General features: G+C 37.5%; 3 protein-coding genes across 3 annotated transcripts; all 3 read right to left on the bottom strand.

The window, feature by feature from the left end:
* Nucleotides 1–1,866: 1,866 nt before the first annotated feature.
* On the bottom strand, nucleotides 1,867–6,685 carry LOC137108190 (olfactory receptor 1E16-like). The gene is made up of 6 exons (XM_067492550.1): nucleotides 6,551–6,685; nucleotides 5,859–5,941; nucleotides 3,369–3,586; nucleotides 2,800–2,977; nucleotides 2,364–2,667; nucleotides 1,867–2,157 (listed from the first exon to the last, which is right to left on the bottom strand). Exons 1-6 carry the CDS (start codon nucleotides 6,683–6,685, stop codon nucleotides 1,867–1,869), a joined length of 1,209 nt encoding a protein of 402 aa, XP_067348651.1.
* Nucleotides 6,686–7,833: 1,148 nt separating this feature from the next.
* On the bottom strand, nucleotides 7,834–9,626 carry LOC137108191 (olfactory receptor 2A12-like). The gene is made up of 4 exons (XM_067492553.1): nucleotides 9,404–9,626; nucleotides 8,818–8,995; nucleotides 8,381–8,684; nucleotides 7,834–8,127 (listed from the first exon to the last, which is right to left on the bottom strand). Exons 1-4 carry the CDS (start codon nucleotides 9,624–9,626, stop codon nucleotides 7,834–7,836), a joined length of 999 nt encoding a protein of 332 aa, XP_067348654.1.
* A 1,891-nt stretch (nucleotides 9,627–11,517) lies between these two features.
* Nucleotides 11,518–13,268, bottom strand: LOC137108192 (olfactory receptor 1-like). Its single transcript, XM_067492554.1, has 4 exons — nucleotides 13,046–13,268; nucleotides 12,451–12,628; nucleotides 12,015–12,318; nucleotides 11,518–11,808 (listed from the first exon to the last, which is right to left on the bottom strand). The coding sequence occupies exons 1-4, from the start codon at nucleotides 13,266–13,268 to the stop codon at nucleotides 11,518–11,520; spliced, it is 996 nt and encodes a 331-aa protein (XP_067348655.1).
* Nucleotides 13,269–16,178: the final 2,910 nt, after the last annotated feature.

The following is a 16,178-nucleotide window of genomic DNA, read 5'->3' on the forward strand; positions in this document are numbered from 1 at the left end:
TGATGGGAAAATCCAGTTAAGGATCAAAAACAGGAACAAAAATTTGGGCAAAAACTGTATTGTTTAGTGTAACTTACCACTGCTATGTACATTTTATCAAGTACTATACTATAGTGCTATACTTAAGTACAACGTTGAGGTACTTGTACCTGGTTATTTTAATTTCATTTCCATTTCAACTACCTTTCAGATGAAAATATTGTAAGTTGTGAAATATAATTAACCTATTGTTATAGATTCAACTATTCAACAACATATACTAGTAGTACCGAAATGACTAATTTGATTGAAAGAAAAATAACTGTTACCCTTTTTTAAAATTGTAAAATACCAAACAGTTAATGTTTCCAGCCATTGAAATGTAGTAATTTACACTAGTTCTGTTTCTTTTAAATACTTTGATAAGTTGGACTGTTTGACAAAGCGTGGATTGTGAAAATGTCATTTTTGTTAATGGTGACAACTATCCATCTGTTGGCAGATTTCCTTGGATTTATTTAGGCACATTGAGCTCAGTCATTGTGACAGTGTGGAACCACCAGAACTCTTCCTACTGTTGGCTATTAAGGAAAACTGAGAAGCTGTCCAGGTGCAATTTTCTCAGGGAGATACCAAAAAACCAATGTATTTTCATTCTGAGGGTGTTTTCAAACCGGGACTGAACAGCATCTAGTCAAAAATATTTGCTGCAATTTAAGAGTGAATGACAAAGTTTGAAAATGTAAAGTCAAAGGTATTTGTCTGAATATTAGCAAATCTTTATATCCAAACTATATTATCTTTTTTTCTACTCAAAAGAAAACAAGTTTCTCTTTTACTACAATATTAAAACTCAACCTCTTGCTGTTTGGTTTTTCTAAGGCTGAATCTGAAATGCTGCCACCTCTCTACCCCTTTCTTTATGTATGTGGATAAAAGTATGTTTGTGTCTTACAACACGTCCCTCACGGCACCACTGGCAATATGATGCTTCACACTATGTCAAAATTATCTGTGAAACATTTAAACTTTCTGCGTCTTCCTGCTTTATTGCACACTTAAACAGGTTGCACTACACTGTACTGTAGTTACGACATTTATCAATGTGCTAACAGACAACAATAAATGAATGTAGGTAAAGCACTATTGCTTTACATGCATGACAACAATAACATAAGATGATACATTTAGATTACATGCTAAAGTGGCCCAAATAAGATTATTTTGACTTCAAATGTCTCAGATCAGATTTCTTTTTAAGATTGTGAACAAAGCAAATCATTTTTTTTTAAAATCAGATCAGGGCCATTTTTTGATTTTGGTCCTGCTGTACATCTGATTAATTTCCAAACTCTTACAACATCACCTGTCAGAAATGTTAAATAGGAAACCATGTGGGTTTTATTAGTGACTCATTTCATCTCATCTGTGCATATTGTCAGTGTCTGCATCTCACAATCAGGTAAAAATAAACACAGAGATCCACCACAAAAGCTGACGTAATATAGAGAGAAGAAAAAGTTTCAGATATTAATGGAGAAGCTTTTATTCAATCAAAACTGGAAGCAGCTTCTGGGGAAACTGTGTGATTTGACAGTTACACATCAAATATAATTGTTGTTATTATACATATGTGTCTCACATTTCAATGTGCACAGGTTCAGGCCTGTTGCAGTTTTCTCAACAGACTTCAAAACATGCTACACACAAACAAGAATGTGAACTATCAATATAAAAGAGATCATGTCTGGAAAACTGAGCATTTAGGCCTGTAATGTGAACATAACCAAAGGCAGAAAGGGAAATACTTTTTGATTAGATACACAGACCCATGATATTTGTTTCTAATTGTTTCCCATTCATTCAGTAAATACATAATTTTTACTGTCATGATATCATGACAGCAGCAATCTGACCGTGTTCTGTAGGTGTAATAGGCTTGTGTTTCTGGACCCAGCGTCCGAATATTTTCTTGATCTCATTGGTTCTCAGACAGTAGATGAACGGGTTGATCAGTGGAGGGAGAAGACTGTAGAAGAGAGAGGTGGCTATACGCGAGTCAGGGGTTATGATCAGGCTGGGAAAGTAAGGTGTAGAGTAGATAAAGAAACGTGGTATGTAGTAGATGGAAATGATACAGCCCTGGGTGGCACAGGTCGAGAAAGTCTTCGTTCGGCCCTGAAGAGCACAGAAGCTTAGGGTTAGCAATGAAACCATAAATAAGAAGTATCACCTTTAGATAAGATCACTTGGTGCCAAAAGATTCAATGATTTAGTGTCTATGACTAAGTTGGAGAGTTTGTTGCATTTTGTTTTATAATAAATATAAGTAACTGGTTGAATCTGACAAACATGCAGGATATAAAAATACACCATTATCTTACCTGTCCACTGGACATGCGCAAAATTGAGATAATGATACACATGTAAGAAATGATGATGAGGGTGAAAGGAACATAGAGAATAAACATTGCTACAGAATAGGCAATGCTGAATTGTGGGCTCGCATTCCCACACACTAGAGGAGTAAGAGATATTGTGTCACAGAAGGCATGTACGATCTGGTTGGGCCCACAAAACGCCATCATGGTAAAACTAATGGTGGAGATGACGGGGAAGATGTGTGCTATGACCCAGCAGAAGATAGTCAGGCCTGTCATAGTTTGGTTTGTCATCAACACTGAGTACCTGAGGAGAGAAAGGCAGGTAGAAAGAGTAAGATCAAGGTCAGAAGATGTGTGAGAAAGATACAAATATTTTTCAAAAGTAATTCCACGGCTTAGAGGTGACTTGAATCAAATTGCATTTTTTTCTTTGTACCTGAGAGGAAAGCAGATGGCTAGATATCGGTCAAAGGCCATAGTCAATAAAATTAAGGAGTTCAAGGAGCCAAAATAGTGAATCATGTGCTTTTGGAAGTGGCAAGTGTAAAAACCAAGACTTCCATCATTCCACCAGTAGCGAGCAATTAGTTTAGGTAGAGCCACTGTGGTAAAGCCTGTGGTGAAAAGAACGGCCGTAAAAAGAAAAATGAGAATTATTATACCAAAGCAAATGTCTGATAGTTCTTCTGTTTCTCTTTCATTTTCTTGATTTTATTATAAAATACACAAAGAACCACATTCATTTTACTAACATACTCTCTTCTGATAATTAAATGCATTAATTTAAACTAAAGGAAAAAATAAATTCTGTTCAGTACATAATCCACAAGTTACTGGAGGATGAAAACGTTTGATGTTAATTGACTTTTCCAAAACTCTTTGTAGAGTGCTTAACAATTTCAAACACACAAGTGATGATTCTTAGGCGTAACATTTTTATGCAAGCAGTGTAACACAGGATACATGAGAGCAGAAGACAGCTGACAGAAACAACAGCATATTTACCGATGTCTGAGAGGGCCAGGCTGACCATGACGATGTACAAGGGCTTTTGGAGGCTCTGCTGCAAAGCAAACACCAGCACCAGCAGGAGGTTCCCCACCACTGTGGTCACATAGAGGAAGAAGAAGAACCAGGCTACTATCTGAAAATACTCTGACTGCAGACTTGGGAAGCCCACAATAAAGAACTCTGACACACGGGTGTAGTTCTCATGAAACATACTGAAACATATAGACACAGGATGGAACAACCGTTACAATACATGAGAGAAACTGTGTTTGCAATGCTATTTTCAACAAATCAATGTATCAGTTCTTACCTTGGCAAATGGCTTTGGCAGTGTGAGAAACACTAGCAGCAGGCTCTCAGTTTTATGAAGACCCTATGACAGTACATGGAAAATATATTGACAGAACGGGGAGGTGGGGGAAATTCTTAACGTCTTTCCCCTTTGCCTCCAGGGGCCTGTACCAGAATACATATTTATTAGTTAATAATGGTTTCAACTGCCTTTTATTCATTTTATTTTATTTTTTTGTGAGCTATATTACCATGGTAACCTATGAAAACCTGCAGTGGAGTAATATCTTATTCATCTGTACCATAAAGCTCCATTTTTGTCTAAAAACACAAAAACAAATCAGCCACACACACCGCTCAGCCAGAACCCATTATGTCTGCCCACCACGTCTTGGCTTATAGCTGAAAAGTGTCATCCTTTAAGTCCGTAACCAAGGCTTCAACCTGTTTAGCATCCAAAATTGGGAGGTTTGCTACTCTGCAAAGTGTCTTTAATTTGGAAGTAATGGTGCAACGTGAAGTTTTTGGAATCTCTGAGCACCAGTTATTCCATTGAAAGCAGGACAAAACAGCTAAAGATTTGTTGGAGAGTAAATAGACTTAGGACACAGCCTGTGTTCCCCTCTAAAAGATATCTTCTATCAAAAAACATTCTAATAATATTAATCGTTATGTTTTCATCAAAACAACAAAACAAACGCACTGATCACTTCTTAATGTGTCATTGTGACAGCAACATCTTGGAGCTGCTTTTTGTTTTTTGGCCCAGCATTTGAACATTTGGTAACGCTTTAGATTACAGCCCTATCTCCTACAGTCATTTTAAATCCAATCAAATCCTTGGGCTGTAGTTCCCTACATGAAAAACAAAAATGTTACTTTTTTAATAGTCAAAGATTTTCAGTAACGCTTTAGATTACAGCCCATAACTTATAGTGTAAGTACAATAAACTTACTGTGTACTTTTTAGTAACAATGATACCTCCACTGTCCCAGTCCCCGTTTTTGGACTCTAGTTTTGTTTAGTTTTACTTCCTGCTCCTGGCTTTTATTTTGTTAACCCTCAGCACCACTTCCCAGTTAGTTTCTTTAGCTTCTTGTTTCTCATTAACCCTGATTGCTTTCACCTGTGCCCCCTTGTATTTATAGCCAGCTCCCCCCAGTATTTGCTGCTGGATTGTCTCTCCTTGTCTTCCTGGACTGTCGTTATGTGTGGACACAGCGCTCCCTGTTGTAAGTGTCCCTTACGTTTTGGTCTGAGGTTTGGTTTTCTATTTGTTTCACTCAGTTTGAGTGTTTAGGTTTTTTTTTCTTCCCGCTTGTTAGGTCCAGGTTTTGTGTTTGTCTGTTTTCTCCCTGTTTTCCTCTCCCTAGTTCCTGAGTTAGTCCCTGTGCTTCAGTTGCACTCTTGTTTAGTTTATCTTTTTCCTCCAGAGTGTTTCAGTTCATTTTCGGTTTTACTTTTAGTTATTTCTACATGCATTTTTCCCGCCCTGCTCATGGAGTGATTTCTGTTGTTTGCTTTTAATTTCAATAAGCTTTCATTTACTATTGCACCTTTGCTTGCTGTCTCCTCCTTTTGGGTCCTGCTCCAATTAAATGTGCACTAGATAGTGTGACACTCCACAGAAACTATGGATACATGTTATTTGATAACAGTAAACTAACTTTGGGGAATAACGGGGTAACAAGATGAAAATGTATCCAAATGTGCAATGATGCAATGACTGTTTGAACTTTTTGGATTTATTCTGTAGTGTGTGTAAAGCCAGAAAGAGACAACCCTCCAGCTCAGGTAAAGTTAAAGTAAAATTTAATACAGTGTAATGATAAGCGGGAGTTGCAGCAATAAACTACTGTCTAAACATTTAACCACCTTAATGTCTTATTACAACTGTAGTTTCAAGAAATATGAACAGTGTCTTTAAACCTTATAACTGACTTCTAAGGTTGTATAGTTTGAAGCATGAAGCAGTTTTTATTCTTAATAAAAATGGATATTTTATTCTGGCCATGCCCAAAACAGTGATTATGATGCAAATGTAATCGAAGATGATGAGAGCTAAAGGAACATAGAGAATGAAATGGCTGCAGCATAGCTGACATAAGTGATTGTTGAAATCTCCACACACCACAGCTCTAAGGGACACGTGGTCACAGAATGCTCACATGATTTGATTGGGTCAACAAAACCCCATCATTGTAAGGTCAATGCCAGCAACCAGCGGAAGAGAGTCAGGGCTGTCATCATTTGGTTTGTCATCAACACTAGGTGTCTAAGGAAAAACACAATGTTGGAAGGAAACAAATAATGAGGAGAAGTCTGAAAAATATATATTTTTAAAAAAAAAAAAAAAAAAAAAAAAAGAATTATTAGATTTTAGGCATATAGGTGAGACAAATCCAAGTGAATTTTTTTACCTGAGAGGAAAACAGATGGCTAAATATGGGTCCAAGGCAGTCATTAATAAAATCAGGGAGTTCAAAGGGCCAAAATAGTTAAACATGTGCTCTTGGAAGAGGTAAGTGTGAAAGCCCATGACCTGTACTTAAATTTGTCATCAACACTGGGTGTCTGAGGAGAGAAAGGGAGGTAGAAAGTGTGAGGAGGAACATGAGTGGAATTTTACAGTAATATTTGTTTCATTTGGCCCAACGTCTTTCATGACAAACTTGGACTGCAATTCATATATTTTTCATAGTTTTTTTTCCATATTCTGTAACACTGCTTTATGTCAAAAGCCCAGGAGACGGATACTGTTAATAGTGACTGCAGGTTGCTTTCACAGACTCTAGGAGTTATCTTTGTCATTATTTTTAATATATTGCAAAATATTATTCTTCGTCTTATTTTATCTCTTATCTTAAGTTTGTTTGTAGTTTACACTGTAAGATGGGGGATCAGAGTTACCAAAATGAGGTGAGGAGGTGGCTTTGCATGCTGTGAATGTCGATGTGCAGCACTTATCCATAGGTTTTACAAAAGTCCCATCCAACATATTCCTGTCTTCTGACGTCATCTTGGCTTGAGAGAAATGAATGCATGCATTTTTCACAATTTATTTAGATTTTAATAGACAAAGCAATTAACTGAGTAATCTAGGCAGTAATTGTCCAATTAATGAATCACTACTTACTCATACATCATTTTGCACTTAGATTACTGTATTGCACAAGAGTAAATTAAGAGCCATGTTTTGTGGTAATCAGTGAAACATGCTATAGACCCAGAAGACAAAATGGAGACAACACTGCTCATAATTTGTGGTTTGCTAGGGTTAGTGACACAGCATCTCTGCTATAATTAAATTTTGTGTGTTTTTAATAAACACTCAAAAAAAAGCACCTATTATCTCCTCTTTTATAGTTGGTTGCATTTTCTGTAGCTCAGAAGTCTTTTAAACCCTACAAATAACCCTGTAAATAAGACTTCCATATAGAATAAGAATAATAATGAATTTGAAGAATAATAATTATTATTGTTATGGCCACAATTGGGTAATAACAGTTATTATGGCTGATGTTTTGATTCCAATTCCAGATATTTGTACTAAATCTATTAAATAAACTAAATCAGAAGGATTTAAAAATGTGGCCAGATTTTAATCTCAATCACAGTGATTTGATGCTGATTTCTGTAAGGATCACAACAAGTTCAGGACCCGGGCCTTTTAAGACCTTAAATAAACACAGATTAATGGAGATTCTGTGATCCTAGCCTTAAAAATAAATTTAATTCGGTCTCAACTCTGGCATGTAATGACAGTTTTTTCACCAGTCATGAGCATGGATTAGTTTTAATATCACACAATTCTACCGATAATTCATGGTACACTGATTCAAAGACGAGATTTATTAGACATTTATAGCTACAATTGGACAGATTTGTTTTTACCTTTGGTGCAATAATTACATATCTACAGTCTGTTTTTCCTACTACAGCACCAAATTATGATCGAGGCTTCAAACAATTTCAGAATTTATCGTATCTGAGCTAAACACTTTTAGTTCCTTCCTACAGTTGGACATCCTAACAGCTTGTCATTATGCAGTACCAACTACTTTTTATTTTAAATTTATTTATTTTTGGCTATTTAAATTGCTAGAAATTATAGAGGCAAAAATTACTTAATTTTAAGTTACTGAAATAAAAAGACAGTATCATGTGTCAGCGTGTCATGGTGACAGCAACCCTTTGGCCCTGCTTTTTGGGTGTGATGCTTTTTCGATTGTGGACCCAGAGTCTAAATATTTTCTTGATCTCACTGGTTCTCAGACAGTAGATGAACGGGTTGATCAGTGGAGGGAAGAGACTGTAGAAGAGGGTGGTGGCTATACGATTGTCAGCAGTCATTTTTAGGTTTGGGAAGAAAGGTGTGGAATACACAAAGAAACGCGGTATGTAGTAGATGGAAATGATACAACCCTGCGTGGCACAGGTAGAGAAGGTCTTCATTCGGCCCTGAAGAGAGCAACAGCGTAGGGTTAAAAGCCGTATAAACTTTGTAGCAGTAGTGAATGAACAAATGAATAACAGCTATATTGTCTATAACCTTTAATTTTGGAAAGTACTACATTTTTAAAAATGTTTTTTGTCCTTCTGGCTGATCCCATGAGTTCAGGGTCGCCACAGCTGAAGTTTTTAATATTAATTGTAAAAATCACTGGCGTAATATGAAAAGGATACAAGGTGTAATATGTCCCCACTATCTTACCTGTCCACTGGCCATTTGCAGTATTGAGATGATGATACAAATATAAGAGAAGATGATGAAGGCCAAAGGAACATAAAGAACAAACATTGCTCCAGCATAGGCGGCACTGAATCCTCGGCTGGGGTCCCCACAAACTAGAGGTGTTAGTGACATGGTGTCACAAAAGCCATGTATGATCTGGTTGGGCCCACAAAACGGCATCATCATGAGATTGATGGTGGCAATGCCAGGGAAGATGTGTGCCACTGCCCAGCAGAACAGAGTGAGGCCTGTCATAGTTTGGTTCGTCATCAACACTGGGTATCTGAGGAGAGAAAGGAAAGCCAAAAGAGAGACTGATGAAAGTGTGAGGAGGATATAAACAAGACGATAATTCATTTTCAGTCTAGTGGGCTAGGTCTTAGAGGAGAGTCTAATAACAAAATTGACTTTTCCACCTTAGAGGAAAACAGATGGCTAGATATCGGTCCAAAGCCATCATCCATAAAATCAGGGAGTTCAAAGAGCCAAAATAGTGAATCATGTGCTCTTGGAAGAGGCAAGTGTGAAAGCCAAGACTTCCATCATTCCACCAGTAGCGAGCAATTAGTTTGGGCAAGGCCACTGTGGTAAAGCCTGTAGGACAAAGGGGCAGATTCATATTATTTACTATACACTGTTTTCCTCAGCCTGAACAAACTGTAATGTGAGATCATTTTGCAGTGATCCTGGGCTCTCAAACTATTGAAATGTACATTTGTTGTCATTGTTTCTCTTATTTTGCCTGATGACACTGTTATAAACCAGTAGCTCAAGATGGCAGCTGATGTTGAGGAAAAAACAGTTTTCCTCTTGAGCTTTTGGTGTAGAGTACATGTTGGATACAGGCTACATTACTGACTGCTGTGTTCGAGGTTAACAACACCGATTTGTTGATGACCCAAAACAATTTAACCCTGAACAACTGCCTCAAATATCTATGATTAGGACTATCAGAATTCTTAAAAGCAGACACATTATAGGAGCCAGAAACATCATATTTACCGATGTCCGAGAGGGCCAGACTGACCATGATGATGTACATGGGCTTTTGGAGGCTCTGCTCCAAAGCAAACACCAGTACCAGCAGGAGGTTCCCCACCACTGTGGTCACATAGAGGAAGAAGAAGAACCAGGCTACTATGTGAAAATACTCTGACTGCAGACTTGGGAAGCCCACAATAAAGAACTCTGACACACTGGTGTAGTTCTCATCCACCTGAGACATACTGAAGGCAAAGACAGGCAGATAGTGGGAACCTTTTTAAAAAAAAGAGTAAAGGATGCATGATGGTGCTTACCTCACCGGACAGCCTTGATGCTGTGACAAGCACAAGCAGCAAGCCTCACAGTTTTATAAAGATTTTCCCACGTGCAGGAAGTGAAAAGTCTGTTTATGCAACTTTGTCCCACTGGAAGTAAAACGTACACACTCACTTTGAATGCTTATTAGTGATGGTTTCAGTCTAAATTTGTGATGGGAGAATCAAGTTAAGTATCAAAAACAAGAACAAATATTTGGGCCAAATCTGTATTGTTCAGTGTAACTTACCACTGCTATGTACATTTTATCACGTACTACACTATAGTGTTATACTTAAGTACAACAATGAGGTAATTGTACCTGATTATTACATTTCACTTTGATTTCAACTACCTTTCAGATGAAAATATTGTACTTCCAACCAATAACAACAACCAAATTGTGAAATATAATAAACAATAACCTATTGTTATGGATTTAACTGTTCAACAACATATACTAGTAGTACCGAAATGAGTAATTTGATTGAAAGAAAAATAATAACCTTTTTAAAAATTGTAAAATACCAAACAGTTAATGTTTCCAGCCATTGAAATGTAGTACTTTACAGTAGTTCTGTTTATTTTAAATACTTTGTTAACTTGGACTCTTTGACAAAGTGTGGATGTGAAAATGTCATTTTTGTTAATGGTGACAACTATCCATCTATTATCTGTGGTCACTTATCCTGTGTAGGGGGCGACTAGAGCCTATCCCATCTGTCATAGGAAGAGAGGCAAGGTACATCCTGAACAGGTCTCCAGTCTGTCTCAGGGCCAACAAAACTACATTCACACCCACAGGCAAATGATTGAATTAAAAGATCCTGAGACAGTACATACAAAGGTGTTGGGAGATGTCCTTGGATTTATTTAGGCCCATTGGGCTCAATCATTGTGACAGTGTGGAACCACCAGAACTCTTCCTACAATTGGCCATTAAGGAAAACACCTCTCTACCCCTTTCTTTATGTATGTGGATAAAAGTATGTTTGTGTCTTACAACACGTCCCACCACTGGCAATATGATGCTTCACACTATGTCAAAATTATCTGTGAAACATTTAAACTTTCTGCGTCTTCCTACTTTATTGCACACTTAAACAGGTTGCACTACACTGTACTGTAGTTATGACACTTGTCAATGTGCTAACAGACAACAATAAATGAATGTAGGTAAAGCACTATTGCTTTACATGCATGACAACAATAACATCAGATGATACATTTATATTTTTTTGTTTTTTGGTCCTGCTGTACATCTGATTCATTTCCAAACTCTTACAACATCACCTGTCAGAAATGTTAAATAGGAAACCATGTGGGTTTTATTGGTGACTCATTTCATCTCATCTGTGCATATTGTCAGTGTCTGCATCTCACAATCAGGTAAAAATAAACAGAGATCCACCACAAAAGCTGACGTAATATAGAGAGAAGAAAAAGTTTCAGATATTAATAGAGAAGCTTTTATTCAATCAAAACTGGAAGCAGCTTCTGGGGAAACTGTGTGATTTGACAGTTACACATCAAATATAATTGTTGTTATTATACATATGTGTCTCACATTTCAGTTAAATGGTCACAGGTTCAGGCCTGTTACAGTTTTCTCAACAGACGTCAAAACATGCTACACACAAACAAGAATGTGAACTATCAATATAAAAGAGATCATATCTGGCAAACTGAGCATTTAGGCCTGTAATGTGAACATAACCAAAGGCAGAAAGGGAAATACTTTTTGATTAGATACACAGACCCATGATATTTGTTTCTAATTGTTTCCCATTCATTCAGTAAATACATAATTTTTACTGTCATGATATCATGACAGCAGCAATCTGACCGTGTTCTGTAGGTGTAATAGGCTTGTGTTTCTGGACCCAGCGTCCGAATATTTTCTTGATCTCATTGGTTCTCAGACAGTAGATGAACGGGTTGATCAGTGGAGGGAGAAGACTGTAGAAGAGAGAGGTGGCTATACGCGAGTCAGGGGTTATGATCAGGCTGGGAAAGTAAGGTGTAGAGTAGATAAAGAAACGTGGTATGTAGTAGATGGAAATGATACAGCCCTGGGTGGCACAGGTCGAGAAAGTCTTCGTTCGGCCCTGAAGAGCACAGAAGCTTAGGGTTAGCAATGAAACCATAAATAAGAAGTATCACCTTTAGATAAGATCACTTGGTGCCAAAAGATTCAATGATTTAGTGTCTATGACTAAGTTGGAGAGTTTGTTGCATTTTGTTTTATAATAAATATAAGTAACTGGTTGAATCTGACAAACATGCAGGATATAAAAATACACCATTATCTTACCTGTCCACTGGACATGCGCAAAATTGAGATAATGATACACATGTAAGAAATGATGATGAGGGTGAAAGGAACATAGAGAATAAACATTGCTACAGAATAGGCAATGCTGAATTGTGGGCTCGCATTCCCACACACTAGAGGAGTAAGAGATATTGTGTCACAGAAGGCATGTACGATCTGGTTGGGCCCACAAAACGCCATCATGGTAAAACTAATGGTGGAGATGACGGGGAAGATGTGTGCTATGACCCAGCAGAAGATAGTCAGGCCTGTCATAGTTTGGTTTGTCATCAACACTGAGTACCTGAGGAGAGAAAGGCAGGTAGAAAGAGTAAGATCAAGGTCAGAAGATGTGTGAGAAAGATACAAATATTTTTCAAAAGTAATTCCACGGCTTAGAGGTGACTTGAATCAAATTGCATTTTTTTCTTTGTACCTGAGAGGAAAGCAGATGGCTAGATATCGGTCAAAGGCCATAGTCAATAAAATTAAGGAGTTCAAGGAGCCAAAATAGTGAATCATGTGCTTTTGGAAGTGGCAAGTGTAAAAACCAAGACTTCCATCATTCCACCAGTAGCGAGCAATTAGTTTAGGTAGAGCCACTGTGGTAAAGCCTGTGGTGAAAAGAACGGCCGTAAAAAGAAAAATGAGAATTATTATACCAAAGCAAATGTCTGATAGTTCTTCTGTTTCTCTTTCATTTTCTTGATTTTATTATAAAATACACAAAGAACCACATTCATTTTACTAACATACTCTCTCTATACTTCTGATAATTAAATGCATTAATTTAAACTAAAGGAAAAGACAAATTCTGGTCAGTATATAATCCACAAGTTACTGGAGGATGAAAAACTTTGTTAATTGACTTTTCCAAAAATCTCTCTTTTATTCCGCCCTACACTTTGTAGAGTGATTAACAATTATGAAGAGACAAGTGATGATTCTTAGGCGTAACATTTTTATGCAAGCAGTGTAACACAGGATACATGAGAACAGAAGATAGCTGACTCAAACTATACCATATTTACCGATGTCTGAGAGGGCCAGGCTGACCATGACGATGTACATGGGCTTTTGGAGGCTCTGCTCCAAAGCAAACACCAGCACCAGGAGGAGGTTCCCCACCACTGTGGTGACATAGAGGAAGAAGAAGAACCAGGCCACTATGTGAAAATACTCTGACTGCAGACTTGGGAAGCCCACAATAAAGAACTCTGACACACGGGTGTAGTTCTCATCCACCTGAGACATACTGTTGGCAGAGGTCATAATAATACAGCTCAGTATACCACATGATGGTAGATGATTGCGTTTGCAGTGTTTTATAAACTGAGAAGAGCTTGAGATGAACATCAGTGCCCACCTCTCCAGATTTAGAGACATACAGGAAGTGAAAAGTTGTTGATTCGACTTTGTCCCAGTGGAGGAAAGAAAAAAAGGTTTCCGCTAACTTTGACATGACAACAGTATTAACTTTTTTTTTTTTTTTTTTTTTTTTTTTTTACTTTCATAAAGTCAGTCTTAAATCAAATGGGGATGTAAACACACAACCACATGGCCAAAATGTACTGTATGAGAGTTAACTGTATGAAAATAAACATTCAGAAGTTTCACACACAACAGACACATTGATTGGTCTTTCTCCTCGGCCCCCCACATGCATCTTTTTTTCAGTTGCAATAAAGTCTCCTACTTGCTGTTAAATCATCGCCAACACTCACACTTGCGAAGACTCTGCCAGACTCCTGCTTCTCCTTGTTTGTCTGGACTTTACATTCTGGTTGCAAGTAGGCCTTTATGGACTGAAGTCTAGTTTGTGCACAGACACTCCCCTGTTTCCTGTTCTGGCCTGTATGTCTCTAGTTTAGCTTGTCTATTTCCCTTAACCATGCTAGCTGTGTAGTTAGGGACAGTCGCCCTTACATCGGTTTCTGGTGTGAAATGGTCAGAGGGAAAGGGCCAAGATACATACATGTATAATCCACTTTCAAAACAAGCTACTAAGAATTGGGTTATCTCTGAGATAAAAAAAAAACCAGAGACCCCTGCTGGAGACAAACGTGTCAGAAGAGCTTACCAAACTCCATCTAGTGGAGTTGACCTAACCGGTTTGGTCAGGGACCGTCCACAGCAACCACCACAGGAAAAAGTGCACATCTTCATGGATATGAATTAAGATTAAGTGCTAGGCAACGGTTGGGACCTATGTTGAAGAGGGGAGACCTGAAGTGATTGCAAGCTGCAGAGAGGAATCCTCTGACCCGTTATCTGCAGTTATGCACCAAAGATCAGTTCTGGCCTCTGTTGAATCTCTGGTTGGCGAGATAGTGCCTGGGGGGGGGTTCTGTAGTTTTAGAGAGGGACATCAATACTCACATGGGCAAAACGATAGAGACATTTTCTTGACATGATTTCTTTTTTTTTTAAAAGTCAGATTTTATTCTGAAAGATCATTTTACTTATCAGTTAACTTTACTACAACACAAATAATGATGGGGACACTAACATTATGATCATATTGTCCAGGTATAAAACTTAGTGATTTATAAAATCTCTTCACCCTTGCTGATATCGTTGATTATACTTACACATTAAATAACAAAGCATATTACAAAGCATTATAACATATTTGATTTCCACCACTTTACCTAAAGTTGGCCACACTTACAAACTGTTCAGTCAGAACCTTGCTTAGAAAGGTTGCCAAGAACCTAACAGTCACTAATAAATTTCACAAGTATCAACTTAGGCCTAAAAAGTTAGTGACCCTATACCCAGGACATGTATGTGTTCATGGTAACAATTAGTAAAATATGCAAAGTAGTAAAATGGTAGACAAAAGTTTACCCATAAAAAAAAAAGATTTGATGTGATTTTTATATACTATCATGTACAAATACATGTGACACATGCATGTCACTATTTGATAAATATAAAATAATGATAAAGTTTCTTTTTAGAGGTACAGTGGCCACATTTTGGTTTTGAGAGCTTGTGTAATATGGTGTCTGTGCTGTTGTCAGAATTACACATATTTTAAAAAGCCCAAAATTGAAAGTGTGTGGATACGTTTGCTCAAAGTAAGAAGCCCAGGTTTCAGTCTGTCCTATTGTCTTGGGTGTAATTAAGGTTTTCTACATGCCCAAAAGTATGTATAAAATATGAGCCTGAATTTATGCATAATATGGACTTTTTGAGCTAATTGATGTCATTTTTTCAAATGTTGTTAAGGGGCCTGGGCTTTCATCTAAATGCTAACAGCTGTGTGACCATGTCGCCCAATTAATCACCTTTGGTAGTTACTGTTAGTAGACCCTGGCAAAGAAGTACATTATCTGTAATATTGTGGTTTAAAAAAATTAAGTTTATTTTTAGTGTTTTCAGTTTATTGTGGCTCAATGCTGCTAATTCAAACTAGGAATGTCAAAGTCACAACACATAGTGTAAGAAAAACCCCTGTGGTGTAAACTACTGTATATTTTCCGTGGGACTTGAAAAAACAAAAGTACTTCAACAATAACAAGCTGCAACATTTTCGTAATAAATACTTGTGTGTATGTTTTCCTCTGTGGGGAGAGGGAGACTGAAATCTCTCAGGATCAATTAGTGAGCTTGGCCATAACAGGTTTTGGCAAGACTGTTGTCTTCTGGGAAACTGCTGGATACAAAGAAGAAAAATATCCGGTGTCTCCTGAGGGCAGATGAGACTGTGCGGTGGCAATGTGGGATTCCCCTGGGTCAGCGTGTAGGAAGGTTGACAGGGCTGTTTGTAAGATCAAGTAAAAATAAAGTAAGCTCAAGTTAACTGAAAACATTAATTATAATAGTTTAAGCCTAACTTTACCTGTCACAGTATCTGAATCTGTTTTATTAGCTGAGCATAAAAAAGAATGTGTGTGGGTGTAATCTTCCCAAATACAACATCTAAAACAGAATAAAAAAAATCTATCAAAAACAAAAGGCAAGAAAGACACTGTGATCAAAATCAAGCAAATAATAAAAAAAAGTAATCTATTTACCTTCGCTGTTATATTAGGCAGATGATTGATTCCGTAGAGTGCACGGTATAACATCAGTAAGTGGAAGGGAAATGCAGTGAACAGTGTGTGGGCTGGTTTCGATTTGTTGTGTCGGTAAACTGTTAAGGAGAAAAACTGATTC

Source organism: Channa argus, chromosome 22 (assembly GCF_033026475.1).
Source record: "Channa argus isolate prfri chromosome 22, Channa argus male v1.0, whole genome shotgun sequence".
In the NCBI taxonomy this organism is placed as follows: domain Eukaryota; kingdom Metazoa; phylum Chordata; class Actinopteri; order Anabantiformes; family Channidae; genus Channa; species Channa argus.